The following is a 21,945-nucleotide window of genomic DNA, read 5'->3' as shown; positions in this document are numbered from 1 at the left end:
ATCTGCCATCAGTCCTGCTAAGGGAACTGTGGACAGAGACAATTCCTGTCAGAGTCCATGGCAAGCCTCAGTTTTGTCTTGATTCAAGTTCTCTGTCTGAGGAATTGCAGTTTTCTTGAAGAACACCCACACCATTTTTTATCTTTAAGTGCATCGGGGAACATAAAGCAACACTAGTGAGAACCAGAGGCAGAACAGGAAAAACAGGCAGAAATGATGTCGACAAGAGGACAGCAGTAACCTTGCTAGTGCCATGCAAGTTAATATCAAGCCATGGAAATGTTTGTGAGTTACTACAAAATACTCCTCCATCTGGAGACTGCGTTCAGATAAAAGTATTCATATATATCCATTAGGTGGTTTCAGTGTAAGCCTCACTGGAAAGATATTTCTGTATCATAAAACCACAGCATTTTACAGTATTCTGTCTTTGACAAGCCCGTAGAAGTGTTATTGTCAGTGAGGAGTGTGGGAGGTTGTCTGTTTTCTGACAGTATTAAAGTCTGCATTTTTGGCAGAGACCTGTTTATTTTTATAAGCACCTGATTTCCCTACAAAGCCATTTGAGCTTCACTTTCTTGGGCAGCATCTCAATCAGATTCTTAAAAGAAAAACCCCAAGCCCCACATTCCCTCCCCACTCAAAAGACAGAAGAAAAACTTCTCTTTTCATGTGATGAAATGCCTGTCAACATCAAAATCTCAAATCTGGACACTGCTCTGATAAGATGGAGTCTGCAATGTTGCATAATTCACTTTTCATTCATCCTCTCCTTGCTGGAGCTTCTATTTCCTTGGCTCAAGGACAGAGAGAAAGAGGAAGGATGCCATGATTTGTCTGCAAAACTTACTGATAGAAATAAGGGGCTGCGGGAACTTAGGGAACTAAGTTTTGTTTTGCTTTGCTTTGTTATGTTTTATTAATTAATTAATTTATTTTTTTATTTTTCCTTTTCTCCTGTAAGGTATGATGTCAATTTACAATTATGCCTTCTGATTCCAAATCATTTGAATACTTTCATCCAACTGAAGTTTAAGCAAATAGCTTTCTACAGAAAAGGAGGACCTACTTGTATAATGTGAAAATCTTTCTGCCTCCATAAAATTGGCTTTGCAAGCTGCGGTTTACATACACAAGCCATTCACACACATGCAGGAAGTTTTCTTGACTTTTGCTAACTACAGTAAAGTCAATGAAATTAGAGAATAAATGATTCGTTGTAAATATTTAGTGAACTGTGACTAAGCACCTTTTAATAGAAAGTGTCAGTGTTTCAATTCCAGAGGCTAGACTGTTTATGAATAGTTATATTTTATAAGGTACTTTGTCATGGCTCGCGAGATATTTACAGCAAATCTTTTTTTAGTGACTTTTTTTCATTAAGAAAACTCATGAGAATTTCCTGAACGTACAAAGCAGGCTCATGATTGCACGGTATGTCACTGAAAACAACTTTCCCTGCAGTTTGTATTTCCTTCTATCTTGATGGATTGTTGCTTTAAAACTTGCGCTGTACCTATGCCGACCATTTAGATAATGCTTTTGTGGGGTAGTAGAAAAAGAAGAAAAAAAAAAGACAGAAAGTGTTAGCATAGAATAAACCATGTTTATACTCCCTACTTTTATGTACCTGTCCGGACAGATGCCAGAGAGAGTTCCTACCAGTCAGGCTATATGATCCAATGTGTTTGTTAATGTTCCTTTTCTTTTTTAATTAAAAAACAAACAATCAACAAACAAACAAACAAACAAACAAACAAAAAACAACAAAAAAAACACCTTAGTTATATTACTCTTGTTGCTTAATTTTTAAGCATTACCTGCTGTATCGTCTCAAACTGATAGAAAATCAGTCAAATTATGATAAATCTTATGGGGAAAAAAATAAAAGCAAGAGAAAAAAGGGAGGAAACCCCTTATACATGGAAGTGATTTTTCCATTTCAGTTTTGTGCAGTTTTGTGTCTTTCTCTGTCAGCTATTGATGACCAAATTTAGTCTGCCTAAATCCTGCTTAAGCTGAGGTTTAGGAAGGCTCTCAGATGCAAAGTCGTGGAATGTGATTCACTGAGACTGCCCCACTGAAGTCTTATACGCACCTAAAGCCAATAAGGGATTCGGTGTTTTCAAAGCATCAGGCAGAAGCTCTTGAACACCCCACTGAAAAACAAAACAACAAAAACCAAACCCACAACCAAAAATCCCACCACTTACTCTGGAGGAAGGAGACGTTAGGAGTCTGAACTCAGCTGCATTTCAGAAGGAGGCAAAGACTCCTTCTAATACATAAAATCCCCATCTCCAGGGGCTCTTTTCCTAAACAAGTCACTAGTACACAAGCATCATTGTTAGAAGAAGGTACCAGAATTCAGAAGCTGAATACTTTAATTTGTAACTTCTCTAATATTTAGTATATATTTCCTTATATGTAGTATAAAGCATGCTTGCATGATTACGATCTGACTTTTTCTCAGTTGTACCTTCACAAGCAGACTGGAGTCACTGTAGTTTCATGGACAGTTAAATAAGAATGAAAATAAAAAGTATAAAAAGAGACTTTTCTTTGTTCAGCAAATGTTCTCCATTTAATATTTACCCATATAATACCTTTTAAGTTGTCTCCAATTGATTTGATGAATCTCTTTTGATTAGTCAAAGGCAAGATGAAAGTAAATAACTATGGAGTAAGGCAGCAGAGGCTAGCTGGGAAATACATTCGAATCAGAGAAACTTTTCAATTTGTGTCAAAAACAAATGTTAAAATAGCACACATCTGGAAGGTTCTGACCAAATGTTTTTCAGATTTTTTTCTACTTTTCAGATTAGCAAGGTAACTGCAGGCATTTATATTGTGGCTAGTAATCTCCAGTTATTATAAAGTTAAGATTTTTTAAATGTATAAACCTGGAAAAATCAAGGCCAGTATCTTCTGATATTTTTAATTCTATTTGTCGTTTTCACACAGCTAAGTCTTGTTTGTAAGTTTAATCAGGCAAGTGAATATGATTTCATGTTAGTGTTGTTTTTTTTTTTTTTTTTTTTTTCCTTCCTAGTTCTACTTCATAGCAAAAGTCCAAAAATTTACTTGTTTGTTTGTTCCTTTGTCTTCAGTAATAATAATGCATGGCAGCAGAAATGTCTGAGAGAAAAAAAAAAAAAAGTTCATTCCAGTGAATGGAAAAATATCGAGGTGTTCAGACTGTGACTCTTGGGTGGGTTCCTCCACCCACTTTTTCATGAAGAGATTGTCCTGTGCATCTTCTCCCATTCACAACTGCAAAGACCACCTCTTCTCCCACTGGCTGCTGAATATCACTTCTGTTGCCATCCCTGGTAACCACACTAATTGCTTACATGGAAAAGTAATATTAGGAAAATATTAAGAGAAGCTAAAAATACATTAAACATGATATGGCAGCTGGAAGCAGGGAGAGCCAGCACCTTCCACCAGCCAGATCTCCACGGACCACCAGCAAAGTGCTCCGGGGACCACTGCAACCGTGCAACCACATAACGTGCTTTGGAACATTTACATCAAATATCACCTTCTGCTTTTTACCTTGACCTCAGAAGACTTCCCCAGCAAATGATAAACAATGAACTTACATAGTGTGCCCAAGAGACTTAGGTTCTAAATAACCCCTGTATGATGCCACACATTTTCGAGGAAGCAGAGCTTACCGGAGACCACACAAATCTCAGCCACCAGCACCATTGCTTGTGTGTTGAGTGATGCCAAGCTGGAGCTCTAAGAAGCGATGACTGTGCCTGGATATAGAAACACAGTCAGGATGTTTTAAAAAAAAGAGCCCACTGCAGAATGCCTCGGCGTCTCATGGCACCGTGAGCAGCTACGCACTCAGCAGCCTCTTGCTCTCTCTTCTCTGTCTCCGAAAGAGAATGCAAGGAAATGAAAAGTGTTCTGGAAACTGCAGCAGGGATGGAGACATTGATTACTCTCCTCTAACACATCATTCTGATACCAAAAATTACATTTACTTTTGCCTCTGTAGGGTGTGATTCAGTGAATGGAAACCACTTTTTTTTTTTCTTTTCCTGGGCAGGATTCAGTCTTTCCCTGACACTGACTGTTGCTTCCTTGGCTTGTAAGAAGGAAGAGAGAGGGGAGGACAGGATGCTGAATACCTTTCCCTCAAGCATGGCACTTCCTGACTTCTGTCTATAGAGATTAATTCTTATTTTGGAAGCATGGTTCTTTTTCAAAACTCCTTGCAATCTGTTGGTATTGCTTAGGATGCAGCACGTGTACTTTATTTTACAATATTTTTTCCTTCCACAGTCATAGAAATGTGCTATAAACCTTAAAACCTAGTGAAAATAAGGAATTGCTAGTGAAAATAAGGAATTGAAAGTGTTCACTGGAATGACTTTTTGACTCTCTGAAATGCTTCTTTATTTTGTCTAGCTTATCTGTTGAATAAATAAGAGAAGAAGGTTTTTATGTGATATTATTTCACATTATGTTCTGCAAATACAGATAAGAATGCAAAATACACAAATCCGTGATCCTAATTTTCTTACTTTGTTAATTCACATGCTGGATAAAATGCTGGATAGACCATATATAAAAAAATCCCTTTTTGAATGCATATATTTTGCTGGTTTTGTTCTTGAGCAGCCTAAAATTAGTAAATTGAAACTGTAATTTCACATCAAGATATTAATTCCATCCAACTATAATTTTATAGTAAATTCTCTTCTAATTACCAGTTTCTCAAATCTAAATGCTTGTGAATAAATAGCAGTACTCATGCACATTTTTCCTGAATTTACAGCATAACTCGTTTGTCTTTTTAGTGAAAATGGTCAGAAAATTGACTTCATTGACTTCTTTTGAACTGTCATCAGTAAAATGAAACAACTACTCTTTTTTTTTTTTTTATGTGACATTTTGTTGAGCCATACCAGAGGAATACTTGTCCTCACTTTTTGTCTTTTATTCTTGACTCATAGCATGTATGTTAACTTCATATGCTTGGTTTTCTTGTCCTTATAATATTTCTTAATTCTTCCTAAATTCCATCTTATGAAAATTTCTTAATATGCTTTTATTATGCAGCCAGTACATATTTGTTGTTCGTGAGTTTTCTTCTTCCCATTGTAAGCTAAATGTTTTTCAAATTTTTGAAAATTCAATTTCTGAGTGAAACTTTTCAAGCACTATTCTGCATCCCAGGCTTCCTTTGGAGAAAACCTTTCTGAAGTCCAGATATTTCACATCCTGTTTCATGCTTTCTACTGAAGAAAAAAAAAAATAATTCCCATTGGGAAATCTTAGAAAGCTGCATCCTATTGCTTTCTGATCATCTCTCTGTATTGAAAGTGATCATTTAATTTGTTTTAATGCAGAAAGTGGTTCAGTGTAGACTTGCTTTTGCATACACCCCCATCACTTAATCCTGGGAGGGAGCTGGGGTAAAAGAAGACAGGGCAACGATCTGTACATTAATTTGGAGATAAGGATTCATCAGATTTGATCTAAAAGTTTTCTACAGATTTATCTATAAATTATATGCACAGGTATCCTTTGCCTTAGTTTTCACCCTTTGATTTTTTTAAATCCCGTATGCTTCTTTAAACAATTATAAGTCAAAAGTAAACCAAGGAAAATAATTTGAGTTTTTAACGAAGCATTGATTATCCGAGTGATGATTTAGCACTCATGCTCAGTATAACTGCTAGAGTGCACATTTTGGACAAACTGAAAAACTACAGTATAATTAGTAGACACGGATGTGGTCATCTTCCAGAGCCCTTGCTTTTGTTTTTGTAGCAAGTAGATCAAGACTAGGGTGACTGTAAAACATCAATATTTTATAAAACTCTTCTTTTCTTGTTCCAAAAATTCTGCCAAATTATACTTAAATGAAGTCTTCTGAGGAAAAAGCCTGTAAGAGTTCTTTACTATAAATACATTTTTGTGATTTTTAAGAAGAATGGGGTATTTATAATGGATTGAACCAGAGCTTCTCTGCTCTGTGTTATCTTTATAATGTTTGCCATAAAGTGCTTCCAGGCGACATCTTGACTTCTGTAATTTTTTTCTTCCTTTTCGTTGGTGCCTGGAACAGATTATTGTGGGTTATAACATTTTAAAACATTTAAGTAATCCATTTGAAAGCAGGAAAAGGAGCACACCATTGATATGAAATTGCACTGACTTTCCAGAAAAGATTTTATCACAGAACTTCCAGTTTCTTACTCTAGGGAGAATGTTGCATAGTTTGATTTCTGAAATAAAATATATTTTTAAAGCACTGTCTTTTTAAGGGAAAATAACGTGTACATTTTATGGAAGAATTTTACCACCTGAAGAAAAAAAAAAAAAAAAAAAGACTTTTAGAGTTATTCAGTGTATTCTGAAGCTAAATCTAAGTTAAACCCAGGTATTTTAAATAATTATTCCATGATTTTAATAGATGTGCATCTTCATGCAATAGAAGTGGATGTATTTGATCAGTGCTTAGTGGGGAAATAATTTTTATCTCTGTTATTCACTCACAGTTTCTGCTTTTCCCAGTTCAGGTTCTACTAACATGGAGTAACTGCTGTAATGGTTCGGAGTAGTTTTGATTTTTGGTAACTGGGAGGTTGTGTTGCTTCTTTAGCTGTAGAAGGCATGAACATGCATTAACCTTAATATAACTGTGATTTAGAGCACAGATTTCCAAGCTGAACCAGGGATAATCCAAAAGTCAAATTACAAATTATTTTACATTTTTTTTTTTTTTTTTTTTTTTTTTAGTATATGTAATAGCTAAAAAATATAATTTTAAATCACAGAATCTAGAAATAGTGCAAATATTAATTTCATAGTTAGGATTTACAGTGTTCTTGAGAAATGCTGAAATTGGTAATGCACTGTTGGTCTTAAGCATTTCCATATTTTTGAGATAGATCCTGCTTCTCAACACCTCTATGTACATCTGACATCAGTTCTGCAAAGGTGGCTAAGTAGGAATGCATACATATATGCTTAAGCAGAGTTTACAAACTGTTTTGCTTTTCTATTAAAATTAGAACCTTAAAATAAATGGAATTTGTGAAGGCTGACTCATCAGCAGAACACTTGTTCCACCCAGCAGTGGGAGGCGCAGGGGGATGCTGTGGCTTTCTCTGCCGCAGCCTCACAGGGGACAAGTTGCTTCTTTTCTCCAGGCATAGATTTCAGGAAAAGTAGTAAAGGAAGAAAACTGATGTTATAAAATGTGTTGGTGTCAGATAAGGAAGTTGTGTTACTCAAGAATTGGCTCTAATTATCGTCATTGAACACTCAAAAATCTCATTCATGAAGTTGTGAAACAATTTTTTTTAAACAAAGAGCAAGCCAGAATGGTCTTGACATCTTGGAGAATATAACAAGAATAATATTATTTCTCTAAAAATTAACATAAAGCATTCATCCTCATTTATATTTTGTATCTTGTGGATTAGTTTAAATTGTCTTGTGGTTTTAATCTAGATTTAAAATAGCTAGGGATTTCCACATTTGGTTAACACTTATAATGTATATATACAGTGAAATTATGTTTTGACTTCCTGCTCTCCTCATCATTTTTTCGCCCTGTCCTCATGAGAGCAGACTGAAAATTCATCTCTCTTGGCTTTGTTAAATTCCATTTGTGTTTGGGTATATTGTTGAGATGAACTTTTTCCTAGAGCAGAAATGACTGATCATAGTCCAGTCTGCATAGTCTAGAAAGACAGTTGTCTCATTTATTTCCTGAAAAACTGAAACCCTTTGTGAATGAGCAAATGGAACGTATTATGTTATACAACTGGAATAAATTATATCTTTTTCCTTCGCCAGTCATAAGGATTTGTAAAATTAATTTATGTTTAAAACGCTTAACTACTAGAGTTTGGTGTATTCTGATTAGTATACAATGGTATTGAAAAGGGTTCTTGCCACAGCTTTGTGCTGGGATAAATCTGCTGATTTGTAGCAGTTAGAAAGTGTTTACAGTTGTATAAGGGAAAACAAGCAAACAAACAAACCAGGGGGAAATCAGTTGTTTTCTTTAGTAAGGAGGACTTTTAAATGCACCTAGGTAACATTTTAAATGCACCTAGGTAGCATTAACTTTATTTATTTATTTATTTTAAGTTTTAGATCACACTATTCTCAGTTCATGGATATTTATTTACAACAGTTTACAAAGAGTAACCAAGTGAGTTCAGTGAAACCATATGTAGAAAGGTTCTTCTACAGAGCTTTTAGCAGAACTTTCTTAGAAACTTAAAGCTTTGATGGAATTTACATGTATTCACCCTGACAGAGATGTACCTATGTGTAGTTTGTTGGAGGCAGACCTGTACAGGCATCTTGCTTCAACACTGACAATGTTTTACATACCAATAATTCATAAAGCAATAAATAATGTGGATAAATGGATTTGACAATATAGGGAGTTTATACAAGTGCATTTTCTAAACTGTGTTTTTGTACATATGATTTCATTTTTATTTCTTAAATATAGCCATGAAAGTTTAAGAACAGATAATCTTACAACATGTTCTGCTTGAAATCAGAGTTTAATTCACAAGTTTATTCTTTCAGTAACGTAATATAAAATAATCTGTTTTAATTTCATGTAAGATCTTACTCATAAAGAGAAGTCATGACGACTGGGGAAAGTTCCTGAGGGGTGGAAGAAAGCGAATGCCACTTCTGCCTTCAAACAGGATGAAAAGGGGGTGACAGACCAGCCAGCCTGGCCTTGATCCCTGGGTAGGTGATGGAGCAAATCATCCTGGGAAACATTTCTGAGCCTCTAAGCATAAGGAAGTAATTCAGAGCTGTCAGCATGGATTTACGAAGGGGAACCATGCTTCACCAACCTGCTAGTCTTCTGTGGTGAAGTAACTGGTTTGGTGGATGAGAGGGGAGAGCTGTGAATGTTGTTTAGCTTGACTTTAGGAAGATTTTGACACTGCTGTGTAACATCCTCATGTACACACTGATGAAATAGATAAATGGGCAGGGAGGAAGCTGAAGTGCCACGATCAGTGCTTGGTATGAGCAGCATGCAGTCTGTCTGCAGGCCAGTCACTAGTGGTGTACCTCAAGAGTTAATCCTCAGGACATGGTTTAGTGGGTAACATTGGTGGTAGGGTGATGGTTGGATCTGGTGACCTCTTTTCCAACTTGATTCTAAGATTCTAAGTGCAGTGGAAGGGCTAAGATGATTAAAGGACAGATGCAGCTCTCCAATGAGGAGTGACTGAGAGAGCTGGGACTGCTCGGCCTGGAGAAGAGAAGTTTCAGGTGGGTCTTACCAATATCTATAAGTAACCGATGGATGGCGTAAAGAAGACAGCCAGGCTTGTCTAAGTGCTGCCCAGTGGAAGGAAAAGAGGCAATGAGCACAAACTGAAATACAGAAATTCCCACTTTCACATAGGGAAAAAGCTTTTCACTATCAGGGTGGTCAAACATGGGAACAGGCTGTGTGTAGACTCCATCCTTGGAGATACTCAAAACCCAAGTGGACATAGAAGCCTTTTCTGAGCAGTGGGACTGGGTTGGGTGATCTCAGCATGTCCCTCCCAACCTCAACTGTTCTGTGATTCACGGAGTTGCAGTGGTACCCATCCTACTTTTCAGTCCTGCAACACAGTCACCTTCCAGGTGTGAGTGTGAATATATCAAGGCAAAAATTAGATGGAAATTTCTTACTGCACGTATTGTAGAGTATTTAAAGAAACATTAGCAAAAAACGCCCTTTTTGGAGAGGAAAGCTGTTGTTTTTTGTTGTTGTTGCTGTTTCCACACATTATTAAAACATTTTCAGTCTCGGCTAAGTACATGACTCACGAGGTTCATGCTTAAAGAAAACACTTTACTTAGTCAAGACAAAGCGACCTCCCATGGAGCTGGGAGTCTTTAGCATCTCTGAAACTCATTCCCAGAGGATTTCATGTTATTCTTGATTTATGGTGGTGTCACTGAGGACAGGGCTTCTCTTTTTGTGAGAAAAATCAGTCTTTTCATGCAGCAAGCTGTTAGACATTGTTAATCCTGCTGTCTGTCAGACCTTGCCATTTAAAAACTCGTGTTGTAAACAAGATATTTCCATCTTCAGGTAAATAAAGTTTTTCTTCCAAAGGTCTTCCCTTCTTTAGGTCTTACCTCAGTGGGGCAATGGAGTTGATTGGTGTCTTTGGATGTTGCTTTCCAGCAAGGTAATTGAGAAGTATCTGTAGTTAACACTGGTAATTATTAATAATTTTTCAATAAGCTCAAAATAAATATTATTTGCTAACTCATTTCCTGTTGTTAGAATGTTAATAATTATATACATCAATGAAACTTACTTCAGACGCCGAATATGGGAATATGGTTTTTGGTGTATTTAAGGAGCTCCAACAGCCATCTGTTGGTTGCAGGTGACATACCATCATAGAATGTGCTCATATCTCATTTTAAAGTATTTTTAGGCACATAATGACAATTTCTTTTTGTGTACTTGTCTGACATCACAAGACCTGTGGTTCTTGGCTGAGCTTAGTTTTCAGTATTTCCAGTAGTGAAACTTCTGTTCCTTCTGAGATTGTTACGGAGGATTTTAACTTTTGTTTTCAGATGTTTTCCTTCTAATTTCCTCTAAATGTTCCTTTTCTAAATTTTATCCCTTTACTTGATCCTGTGTCTCTTTGAATAATTAAATAATGTTATATAATGTTTCTCTTCTTGATGTTTATGCTTTTCCAATATCTACAGACATCATCAAGGTCTAATTTTATACTGAAAAAAACAAACAACAACAATAACAACAACAAAAACATTTTGTAGTTAATATGTTTCTTCCCATGCTTTCTTTTCTCACTGCCGTATTGCCATATACATACAAGCTTTGGAAAGGGTGTTTTGCTTAAGCAACAAAGCTAAGTTCCATTTAGTAAAATTCAGTAATTCAGTAATCAGATTCTTAGGCTTACTATTATAGTATTTAAAAAAGAGAATAGGATGTTTCCACTTGCTGAATAAGTAGATGGTAATTGATTTTCAATAAGATGATGTAACTTCTCTTGACTTCATAGATGTAGACTTCATTGACTTCATAGAGTTGCTGCTATTCACACCATCTGGGTAGGGTTTCTCTCAAGCATTACAGAGGTAAAACTACCTAGGATGAGGGGGGAAGAGAAAAGAGCTATACATGTAGAGGAAGTTACACTGGAAGAGACGTTGAAGTCAATGCCAATTAACTCAACTTCATATGCAAAATAATGTAACACTGTTATCCAATTACCTAAATAACACTGAGCCAGGTTATCTATCTACCTGTTTATATTCAAATTGTCTAGACTCTTCACCATATATGTGTGTGTATGTACATATATTATATACACATACATTATATATTATGTGTATATATATATATATATACATACTGGGCAGAGAAAGGTGTTAAAAATGGAGGACTTTTACTGGAACTAACTTCAGGTATCGAATTTAGTGCCTGAAATACAGACAATTCTGTTCATATCCACATCTTTTCCATCAACTTTATAGGAAATTTAGGCTTTAAACTGTTTTGTTCTGAGATGTCTTATTGACCTTAACAATGTAAAAGTCTGCAGTAGTTTATAAAGCAAATCCATATGGTTTGTCATTGAGGAAGTACCCAGATTTGGACAACGGAGATTCTTCCCAGGTCTTACAGTTCATTTTTTAAATATATATGGCTATATGCAGTTTTATGTGTTTTTATATATATTTATATATACATACACCTTATTGTTTAAATGTACTCTATCGAGGACTGCTTGAAACTGGGGACTGTGGGCCCCATACAGTAATTGTGGACATAAGAACAACTATATAGGTTTAGGTATGTTAATTTTAAGAGGCAATACAAAAAGGTGGAACTTGGGTCTTCACATTAGTGAATTTGTTTCTTCTTGTTTTTTATGATGGTCTGGTTACATCCCAAAGAGAGTAGAGCTACATGGAGTAGCTCAGTGCAGCCTAGGCTGAGGGACCTTAATGTTTGCCCTTGTAGATCTTCAGTTAGGACAAGAAAGAAGGCTATCCTGGAGTAAAATGGTCTCGTAATATCCATAGTCTGTTTTTTTCAGCTGTTCTTTTTCTGAATATGTAGGACATCTGTACGCTTTATCTTTATGCAGTTTGGGACTTTAATTAGTACATTTCCATAATGGGTGCAACCTCTTTGAAAGGTTACACCAGACCTGCATTAACGAGTTGTGTTTCCCAGTTTCAGTGTAGACTTTGCTTGATTATAAAGCATACGGACTGCACAAAATGAAGTCTGTGGTATAGCACAAATCAGCATTTCTGGTTTCCTCTTCACATCTGGGACAACTTCCATAAATACTGAGAGCAGATTCAGCATCTGAAAATCTGAGCTCATGTCCTACGGTGATAAACTCTCTGTACAAGTCAAAAGTCATGGAGAAATGAACCTCTCCCACTTGATCCCCTTCTTCTGGTAGACCAACTGTTGTAATTCTCCCAGCCATATCTCAGTACATGCAGTGTAGTTTGCCTCTAATCTTGCCCAGTGTGGTTGATCTGCCGTTTATCTCAGTGGGGTTGCAGTGTGCACAGCAATTGGCATTAAGGAGCTCTGGAGCCATGAGTGTGTAAAGTGCAGGCAGATTATTTAGAAGTTGTAACATAAGCTTTTTAAAATTACTGTTGGGTGATTACTGATGCATCAGAGAGCAAAATATGCTTTTTTACTCCCCGAGAATTGCTTCTTGCAAAATGCTAACATTTTCTTCCACGTTTACCAATGAAGGTCTTGACAAAAAAAAAAAAAAAAAAAAAAAAAGAAAAAAGAAAAAATAATAACCTTTATTTTTGTGATCTATGTATTGGAATTATTGTAGCTTTTGAGTGCTTGTTTTTATAGTAATGTATACATGATTTTCTAAACTTTATAGAAAAAGTTAACACAGCAACAACTTGCAGTTTGACTTCTTATCTCATACACTTTCACTAAGTCCTGGTGAAGAACTACATTGACATGTGAAACCTATGTAAACCTGATTTCATTAATTCAAGCATGCACATGTATTAACTATGAACTCTGATTGGAATTAAGATTCCCTTTCATTTTTAAATGGCCTTTGATGGAAGTTACCTGATGAGCACATAAACATTTAAATAGACACAGAACTGCTTGAGTAGTTATTCTAATGCATTTTCAGGTACCACAGGTAGACTGTGCTGGTTAATTAACAGAGTTCAAGGCTTTAATTGGTTCTTCTTTTCTTAAGCTAAAGCAATAAGCAAGCAAGCTTATTTAATTTTTAAATGAATATCCCTATACTAAGTTCACCGATGGCATTATGAAGGAATGTTGCCTATAAAACAATGATCTGTTATATCATCTTCATTATGTAATGTGTAACAGAAATACTTTTGAGACTACAGTTGAATGTCTATTCTCTTCCTACCTTGTTGTTTATACCTTTTCCCCTGCTGCAATCATCTTTTTTCTTTGGCAGTTTCCTCCTCCCTTATTTTGTTCCTTCTTCCCTCTTCAACTTTGTACAATGTGTCTTCCTGTGCGTGTCTAATCAATTTTCCACTTTTGCACTAGACATGTCTTTCCTTTCAGACTCTGATTCTTCCTAATTTGTTCAACAGCAGACATGGCAAACAAAAGGGAGAAAGAAGTGCTCAAAATCCTTGCTTTTTTTATCTTCTTTTTTTTTTTTTTTTTTTTTTTTCTCTGAGATCTCTTACAATAACAGGCTTATTCCTATGCTCCCAAAAAAAGGAACCTGTAGTTTCCCAATTTTCTGTCATCATAGGGACCAGATCTCAATATTTTTATCTTTATCTTTAGAGTCAGCCTCTCAAGGCACCAAGCAGAATTACTCCAACATATCGTATTACTGATTTTCCAAAGTTTGTTGTTACTTATTTATAGTGATTTGTAATCTCTCTCCTTCTGGTATTTGAATCGCTGGAAGTTTTCTGGATGCTTTTATGCTCAGTACTGCAAAACTGATTCTCATTGCCACCACCTGACCATCAGGTCTGTAATAATTCATATATTTAGGAGGACACTTGCTTTATAGTATGAAAGCATCTCTGAAAATGAATATGCTATGTATTCCAGATGCATTCCTGCCAAGCAGCTGACAGAGATTTACTGTGTATTCTTGCAGTACTGAGGAGATGTGAGTCCAGATATTATCCAGTTCAAATATGTTCTTCTTTTGTGATTTTATAGGATCCTTTTCTGTTTTTAGATTTTGTAACAGCGAATTAGTTAGCTCTATATGTAGTGAGCACTTATATCTTGATCACATTCTGCTCAGTTGGTTACTTAAAAAATGCAGGGTGGGAATTGGCTTGCTGACTGACACACTCCAGTTCAGCTGCCTGCAGAGTAGTTGTCTGTGTGAATTCCATCTGTAGGTTTGTAGGTTCCCATTCTGCATCAGCCTGAGGTGAACACCTTCCAAGCTCCTTTGATATTTATTGAATTTTAATTGATGATGCTCTCTCTGTTGTATATTTTTGGTGTGTTTCTCTATGGGCAAATACTTCACAGACACACCTCTTCTGAATCTGGTTCTTCAGCACATGCACCCTAAATAAGGAATTGCCAAATCCAGTAGCTTCAAGCTCAGTTATTCAATACTGGGGATTTTCAGTCCTCAGTCACAGAAACACATATACAAATGGATCTCTCAGTCAACCCCCAGACTCCCCAGTCTGCCCAGCAGCTGGCCTGGACCTCCTGGTCCCTCCAGCAGCCAACTCACAGACCCTCTGGTCTCTATGGTATTTAGCCCAAATGTATGACTGTCTTTCACCATCTTTCACCATCTTTGTAGCCCTCCTTTGAAAGCTCTTTAACAGTTTTATGTCTTCTTGAGATGAGGCCACACCAGCGCAGAGCAGGGCAATCATTTTCCTCAAATGGCTAGCAATTACATTCTATGATTCTGTGAACTGTATTAAAAAAAAAAAAAAAAAACAAAAAAAAAAAACCTCTAAGAAGATGAGAAAGGACAACAGAAAGAATACACACAAAAAGAAATGGCAGCTTAGAGGCTTACTCAAAGTGTTATTCTATCGCCTTCTGATTAATTTTCACTATTTCCCACTCGTATGTTTGATGAATTTGGGAATGGAACTGGGTAAAAAATGCTTATTTGGTCTTGGTCTTTCCAGGCAGTAAGAATAATTCTCAGGTCTATGATGGGTACAGTGGGTGAATCTCTGAAGCTCTCCTCTCTAATTCAAACTAGGAAATCAGGAAAGAGAAATGATTATTTCTTCTATTGTTTCTGCACCTGAGAAATCAGTTATATTAGTTTTGTAGTGGTGAAGTTCATTGCTTCTCCTAACTATATTGTATCACATTCCATTAACTGGTCTTTCAGGGTTTGCTCATCATAGATTCCATGTGCTGGGGAGGTCTATTTGTACCTCTTTGGTTTTCTCAGAGATGTATTTTCTATTGCCTCTTTCCTTCCCTTCTCACTGTAGCAGGAAAAAAGTTTTTGTGCTAGGTAGATGGATAGACACAAACAACTCTTGCAGCAGATGAAAAATAAGTGTTACGGAATATAAGTGTATCGATGGGAAGCTAAGTTGGGGTATTATTGGGAAACAATAGTGCTGAATCAGGCTGGCAGGTAGCAATAAATAATACCTCTGTGCTGCAGAAAGGTATGCCCTATGTGAGATTTTCAGGTACATAAAAAAAATGAAGTCTGGAGGGGCCATCTCTGCTCCTGTCAAGTAGAAACAGAACAGGAAAATTTGATAGGGATTTCTAGAAAAGAAAAAATTCATATTTCCCAGCAGCCTACCTCACTGCTTTTATACTTTTCCTAGGTTAGATTCATCAAATTTATTCAAGGTGGTAAATTCCACATGAGTTGGGGCAGCTTTGTTATGGTATAAACTCAATAGAAGTCCCAGTAAAGGAAACTATTTATTCTAGCTTAGTGCACTCCCAGCCACCCTGGTTATACTTCCTTTCTGGCCAGTATAGCTTTTCAAGTCTGTGGAGGATGGGAGATTGCTGCAGCCTTCTGTCTCCACAGTCTACTCTCCTGGTGGTCTGGCCACCTGGAGAGTTCTGCATCAGGGTTTTTGAAGCAAGTCTGTGCTGTGCCTGGCCTGATACCTTTGCAAGCTTTTAAAACCCCAAGAAATGTAGCTTTATCTACTTCTGTAGCTGCCCAAGATTTTGAGGCTCTTCCAACGGAGGTCTCTGTACCATGAGTAGATGTTGTGTCTTAGCACGTGCCAAGTATATATATACGTGCGTGTGTTTACACATAGTATGCCGTGATAGTCCACTTAGTGGGTTGGACATTTAGCCGTTTTGATGAGCCAGGAAATATCATTATAGAAACTTAAATAAATTAGAAATAAAAGCTAAAAGTAAACAATAAAAGAGCTGCAGCAGTCTTTTCTTTCTCCATGCTACTATTTTAATACTTCTGTGAAAACACGGGTAAGCTGATCACCCCCTTGTAAAAATGTTTCCTTAGAACAGACAAACCTTTGAAATTGGATCATCTAAGAAAGCTTTACTTTACTGTATGACATGCATAATGGGTAGATGCTTCTATTGTCAGGACAGTCTTCCATATCGATTTACTGTTTTTGATAAACTGCTAATGTATTTTACTGTATTTCCTCTTCAGTATTTACCTGTGGAGAAACTGCTCTTTTCTATTTTCAACAGAATTTGTATATGATTCGTAGGAAGACTTATATTTCAAGCAAATGGAAAGTTCTTTTAAGGACTCTCTAACAAACAAACCATTAAAAAACAAAGCAAATGTGAAATGAAATTTATAAGTTATATTAAAATATCAACTTTAGTTTCAGTCACCAGAAGCAAGGGCGCCAAATTTTGGTTTCCTTTTTTGCTTTTTTTTTTTTTTTTTAGGATTTTCCTTTGGCTCTTAACATACCTCCTGTTCTGTAACTTGGCAAAAATCTGAGGTCCTGATTCTTCACTCAATGTTTATTCTGCTATGGAAAAATACAATGAGAAGTGTAGGGACAAAAACAGAAGAGTTTACTACTTTACTGCTTGTGAATTTGCAATTACCTCCATATTGCAATATTTCCAGTAGCAGAAGGGGTTAAAAAAATCCTTTGTGTTTTGTATTTTAAGATAATATACATATATTATACTATATATAGTATATACAATATACTATAAACATGTTAGAATATAGAGCTGATGGTAAGAAACATATCAAATGCTTTGCAAATGTAATTAGCAAGCATCAAACGCAAACCTTTTTAGCATCGAAAAAATCCATTTTCTTTAAAAAAAAAAAACACAGAACAGTAAGCAGCTGTGAGGAGGTGTAGTGGTTTTTGCTTTTTGCTGAGAACACATCTAGATTTCAGCATCTAGATTTCTGTATGTGGGAAAGGAGTTGGCAGAAGTTACATGGGAAAACAGTGAAGGCAAACCAAGATACAAATAGCTTCTGAAGTCAGAAAGAGAAAGAGTGGAACAGACATAGCGAGAAAGTAGGTGCACCTGGAACTTGATTTTCAACTTGATTTTCTATGTAAACAAGTATTGCATTTTGTTATAACTCTTTTCTTTGTGTTCCAGTGCAGAATTTCAGCATCTCCTAACATCTCCTTTTAGTATCTTGATTGCATCTCTTCTACATTTCATGCCATGTTTGGAGCTGACAGTTACCTCTGAGAGAGAAATGCAGACAGGGAAGGTATCTCAGTGTAGAGTCAGTACTCTGCCTTGAAAAGAGTTTTGTCCTTGTGCTTTATTGTTTTCAGAAAAAGAAAACCAGAAAACCTTCCCTTTGCATGGTTGTTAATAAATCTATGAACAAAAGTAATTGATGTTCAAGATCATAATGCTAGCAACCAGGCGTTTACCACTCTCTTACATATATATTTTTTGGTTTGTATTTTAAATTTTAGAAAGAAAAATAAATGATTTAAAAATATTAAAGAAAAGTGAGAATGAACAACATATTATGATTGTAATGGCTGAATTCAGTTCTTGTATGCATGGTGTGATTAGAAAAAAACATTTTTTTCTAGCAATTTACATATGCATAACTCTTAAAAATGAAATACTTATGCTTTATCATTTATGAGCAATTGTTTTAAATCTGTGACTTTTTTCATATTATTTTACATTCCAGTGTAATATCGTAATAAATATTTCTACTTTTATATGTATTTCCTTTATAATATACAGGTATTTGCAGTTTATAAAATATTTAATAGGATCTGGTCTGCTGTTCTGTGCTTGTAGTCTTAGGAAGTGTCAGACATTATAATTCGTGTATGTGTGCACTCCTGCATAACAGAGAAGAAACTTACTGAGTTGTCCCTACTTTAGAGATGTTGTACAATACGTTATAAAACATGAGCATCTCTTTAAATTGCTGATAGTCTAAATAAGAGACAAATGATAGTGAACAAAGATAGAGTGTAATTTTCTCCACCTACAACTAGCGCAGAACAGTGGGGCACGCTTAGATGTTGCCTGAGTGTTTGTGCTGTGCTCTTAGAGATGTCAAGGTGAAATTGAATATCATTAAAATTTCAAAAGGTATGTGAGGAATACTGGATATCATTTCATTACTAGATAAAGGAAAAAAATGCTACCGTGTACCTCTTTAAGTACTGTGATTCCGTAGTAAAAAATAAGTTGTTTGTAAATAAAGTATTGTTTTATTTTACTGCAGGAGAAGGAATTCATCTGTAAGAAAATAATTGATAAAACCAATCACCCATGAATATTTTAATCTTATAAATAAAATTAAACTATTTTAATAAGAAACTGCAATGTTACTTTTGGCCTGTAGCATTTCAGTTACAGTGAATATATTTTCCTGCATATGTTTTCTAATTTTAAAAGCTCATTTTTGGGTGGAAAGAGAGCAGGGCTTTTTAGAAATGCCCTGAGGCAATATTTGAAATCACCAAGTGGTCTTTCACTGCTATAATGATGTAAGATTGGAATAGCTTTTTTATTTTGATATTCATGGAATGATAAGGTATTTTCAGTGAGCCCTTGTTGGGCCCCATTGCAACCACTTTGGAATTAACAGCTTTAAGATTTAAAAATAATTTAGCCAAAAGTCAGATATGGAGCGACTGGAAATAGAGCAACCAGTCAGCCTTGAGAATGATTAATGACTTGGGTTTCATGACTGCTTTTGATTTCTGGAGACTTCCATTGTTGGAATAATTTTATTTCAAAAATATTGTGCCTGCTGAAGTCCACTTAGACACCAGATCTCAGCTGGTTTGTTCTGACTGAGAGATTCAGCTTTTAGGAAAGCTATGATGTGCAGGTGTCCAAGCAGCTGCAGACCACAGCTCTGGTCTGCCTCCCAGCACTTGCAAGTTGCTCTGATCCTTCGTTCATAAGTAGCAGGACAACATTTAATGCTTACTCTGAAAATGCTTGAGTCAGTTTTTAATTCTGTTCATCACAACAAGGAAAAATGTGTCCTTCTTTTTTATGTTAGCAAAAGAACTGAGATAAGAGAAGGTGAAAGATTTTGGTATTCTTGAATCCTCTGTCACTTACAAAAATGGCTGAGAAAGCAAAACCAGAGTTACTCACTTATAGCATCCTTCTTTAGTGAGTAGTATGCTTGATACATTAACACATTTTTCAAGGCTTTGTTTAGCATTTAAAAATAGAAAAAAAAAAAGGTGGTGGTGGGGAAATTGTCAAGGCATGGAGAATCATAGCTAGAAAGCTTAAATACCCCATATCCGCTACATGGCACCGAACTGAAAACGTAGGGGTTTGGAAGCGAAGAACAAATAGTAGCCAGCTAAAGAAAATAACATCTTTTTGTGCATTATGTATGAAGGGGAAACTACATAGAATAAGAGCCCTTGTCCTTCTTCTATATCACAGTTCAACTACACTACTTTGAAAGGGTAACAGCTACAAGTAATAAATCTTAAAGTCTAGATGGATGTCGTGAACATTTCAATTTAAGTGCCCTGGATCTGGACCTGAAGCACACCATCCATGCTGAAGATGAAGAGTTTTGTAGGACTTCGGGGGCACTGTATGGGAAAAGCACAGGCTCTGGAGTGAGCTAGAAGGCTTTCTTCAGTACCTACGATCTTTACCAGAAAGCTGGTAATGGCAATGTCCACTGCCTATCTCAGAGCAAAAGAGTACCCCAAGTCTAGCTGAGTGACTAGCAGTGAAGGCAGGTGTAGAGAGCAAGTTCTGTTATTTCTTGGTGAAGATAGTCTTGCAAAAAAGTCTATCATTCCAATCTCTCATGTTATGGTCCCCATTCCAATTGCTTTGCCTTTTGTTTGTGATGGTATATGAACACTATCATCTCTTCTTGACCTCCAGTCATTAGTCTTGCAATGCAGACTGTAAGAGCTTCTCATATATTAGTATGTAAAAAATGTTTACCCTCTTTTCTAGTAGTTCTTTCCATATCTTGTCACTAACATGTAGATATGGGATAAAATACCTGATAATAGTTTACTTATTAACATAGTTATTTGGTAATTTTGTAGGTGAAGGGGACTGCAAATACAGGCTACTAGCGGAGCCCATGCTACAGCTTTGCCTACCCTTTTTTTTTTTTTTTTTTTTTTTTTTTAATGCTTTCCTTAATGAACTGGATTTTCCTCCTTTCTCCTGCACTTTTCAGCTTTTTTCGCTATGTATGTTCACATACATTCTTGCATCTCTTTTGTCGCTACAATCAGATTACTCACTTTGATTTATATTCCTTGCAACACAGGCAGTATACCATATGGTATACAGGTGTATTAAGCTTGTTGTTCTTATTCAGATGTTTTTTATTTTGAGACCACCTACTTTGTTTCTATTTAACTCGTTTTCATAACCTTGCAATAAATTTATTTCTTTCAGGTTTTCCTTAGGAGATGCTCGCAGGCCGCTCCATGAGTCTGCAATATTGGTGGAAGATATTGTCCACACTCAGCTGATAAATCTGGTAAGAACATAACTGCTACAATAGTCTCTGCTCTAAAACTCCTTGCAAAAATATAAAAATTTAATGATCAAATGACTAAAACAGCTTGTTCTGGTTTTAGAAACAAATAAAGTACAGAAACTGGGGGTGTTGTTGTGTCCATGATAATCTGAAGAAGCTACTTCTAGGCTTGCAGATAGAGAGGGCACACTTTGATTATGGTTATACACTGTATTTCTCTGATATCTGCAAACTCACCTAACATTGGGAATAAAGCTGATGCATTTTTATTCTGTAAAAAATACTTCTTAAAAAGAAAAGCCTACAAAGTCATCTCAAGATTTCTTCGGTAATTTTTATGTCTTAGTATTTGTGTTAATGCATTATTATTTGCTTAATATTTATGTTTAAATATTTTTGCTATTGAATGTTTTGTTTTCTGTCAAAAATAATTTGGTAGTAGTAAATATTTTTCTTTATTGAAAGCCAATGAAAGTTTTGAATAAATAATCTAAAATTACTGAAAAAAAAAAAGGTGGAAAAAAAATGAGGTAGTTTTGAACCTGTCTGTAATAGCAAATCTAAAATCACCATGTTTTTTTATTTAGGATCAAAAGTATTTTCTGATAAATGAACGTTAGCGTTTTACACTGTGGCACAAATCTGCTGCCTGACATTGTGTGCATAAAGGTGTGCTCCTTTGTGTCGCCTGCAGCTTGGGAAGTGTAACGATGTTGGGTTTCTTCTTATAGTGATTCTTCAAATGAAATTACCAATACGTATGATTAGGTATGCACGTTGTATGAAACTAATGTATGCAAATGATGCTAATAGATATTGTACCTAGTATTTATATTTGATGATTCCTTGGGTCAGCTAGAGCGTTGAGCCACGAGTTCCTTGACGTTTTCTTTATAATGAGCTCCTTCAACAATCAGACAGGTTTTTTAAATTTCAAGGTAGGTTTGTTAACAACATTAAC

At 35.9% G+C, this 21,945-nt stretch overlaps 1 protein-coding gene across 3 annotated transcripts in view; it reads left to right on the top strand.

The window, feature by feature from the left end:
- Positions 1-21,945, top strand: part of SUPT3H (SPT3 homolog, SAGA and STAGA complex component) — a 276,406-nt gene that overhangs the window by 120,357 nt on the left and 134,104 nt on the right. For all 3 annotated transcript variants that reach the window (XM_032184842.1, XM_032184843.1, XM_032184841.1), the window contains exon 3: positions 20,900-20,984. In XM_032184842.1, coding sequence (XP_032040733.1) covers positions 20,900-20,984 — 85 coding nt within the window. The remainder of the gene's footprint in view (positions 1-20,899; positions 20,985-21,945) is intronic.

This window comes from Aythya fuligula, chromosome 3 (genome assembly GCF_009819795.1).
Source record: "Aythya fuligula isolate bAytFul2 chromosome 3, bAytFul2.pri, whole genome shotgun sequence".
In the NCBI taxonomy this organism is placed as follows: domain Eukaryota; kingdom Metazoa; phylum Chordata; class Aves; order Anseriformes; family Anatidae; genus Aythya; species Aythya fuligula.
The sequence above is the reverse complement of the archived record's forward strand: the minus strand, read 5'-3'. Positions and strand labels throughout refer to the sequence as shown.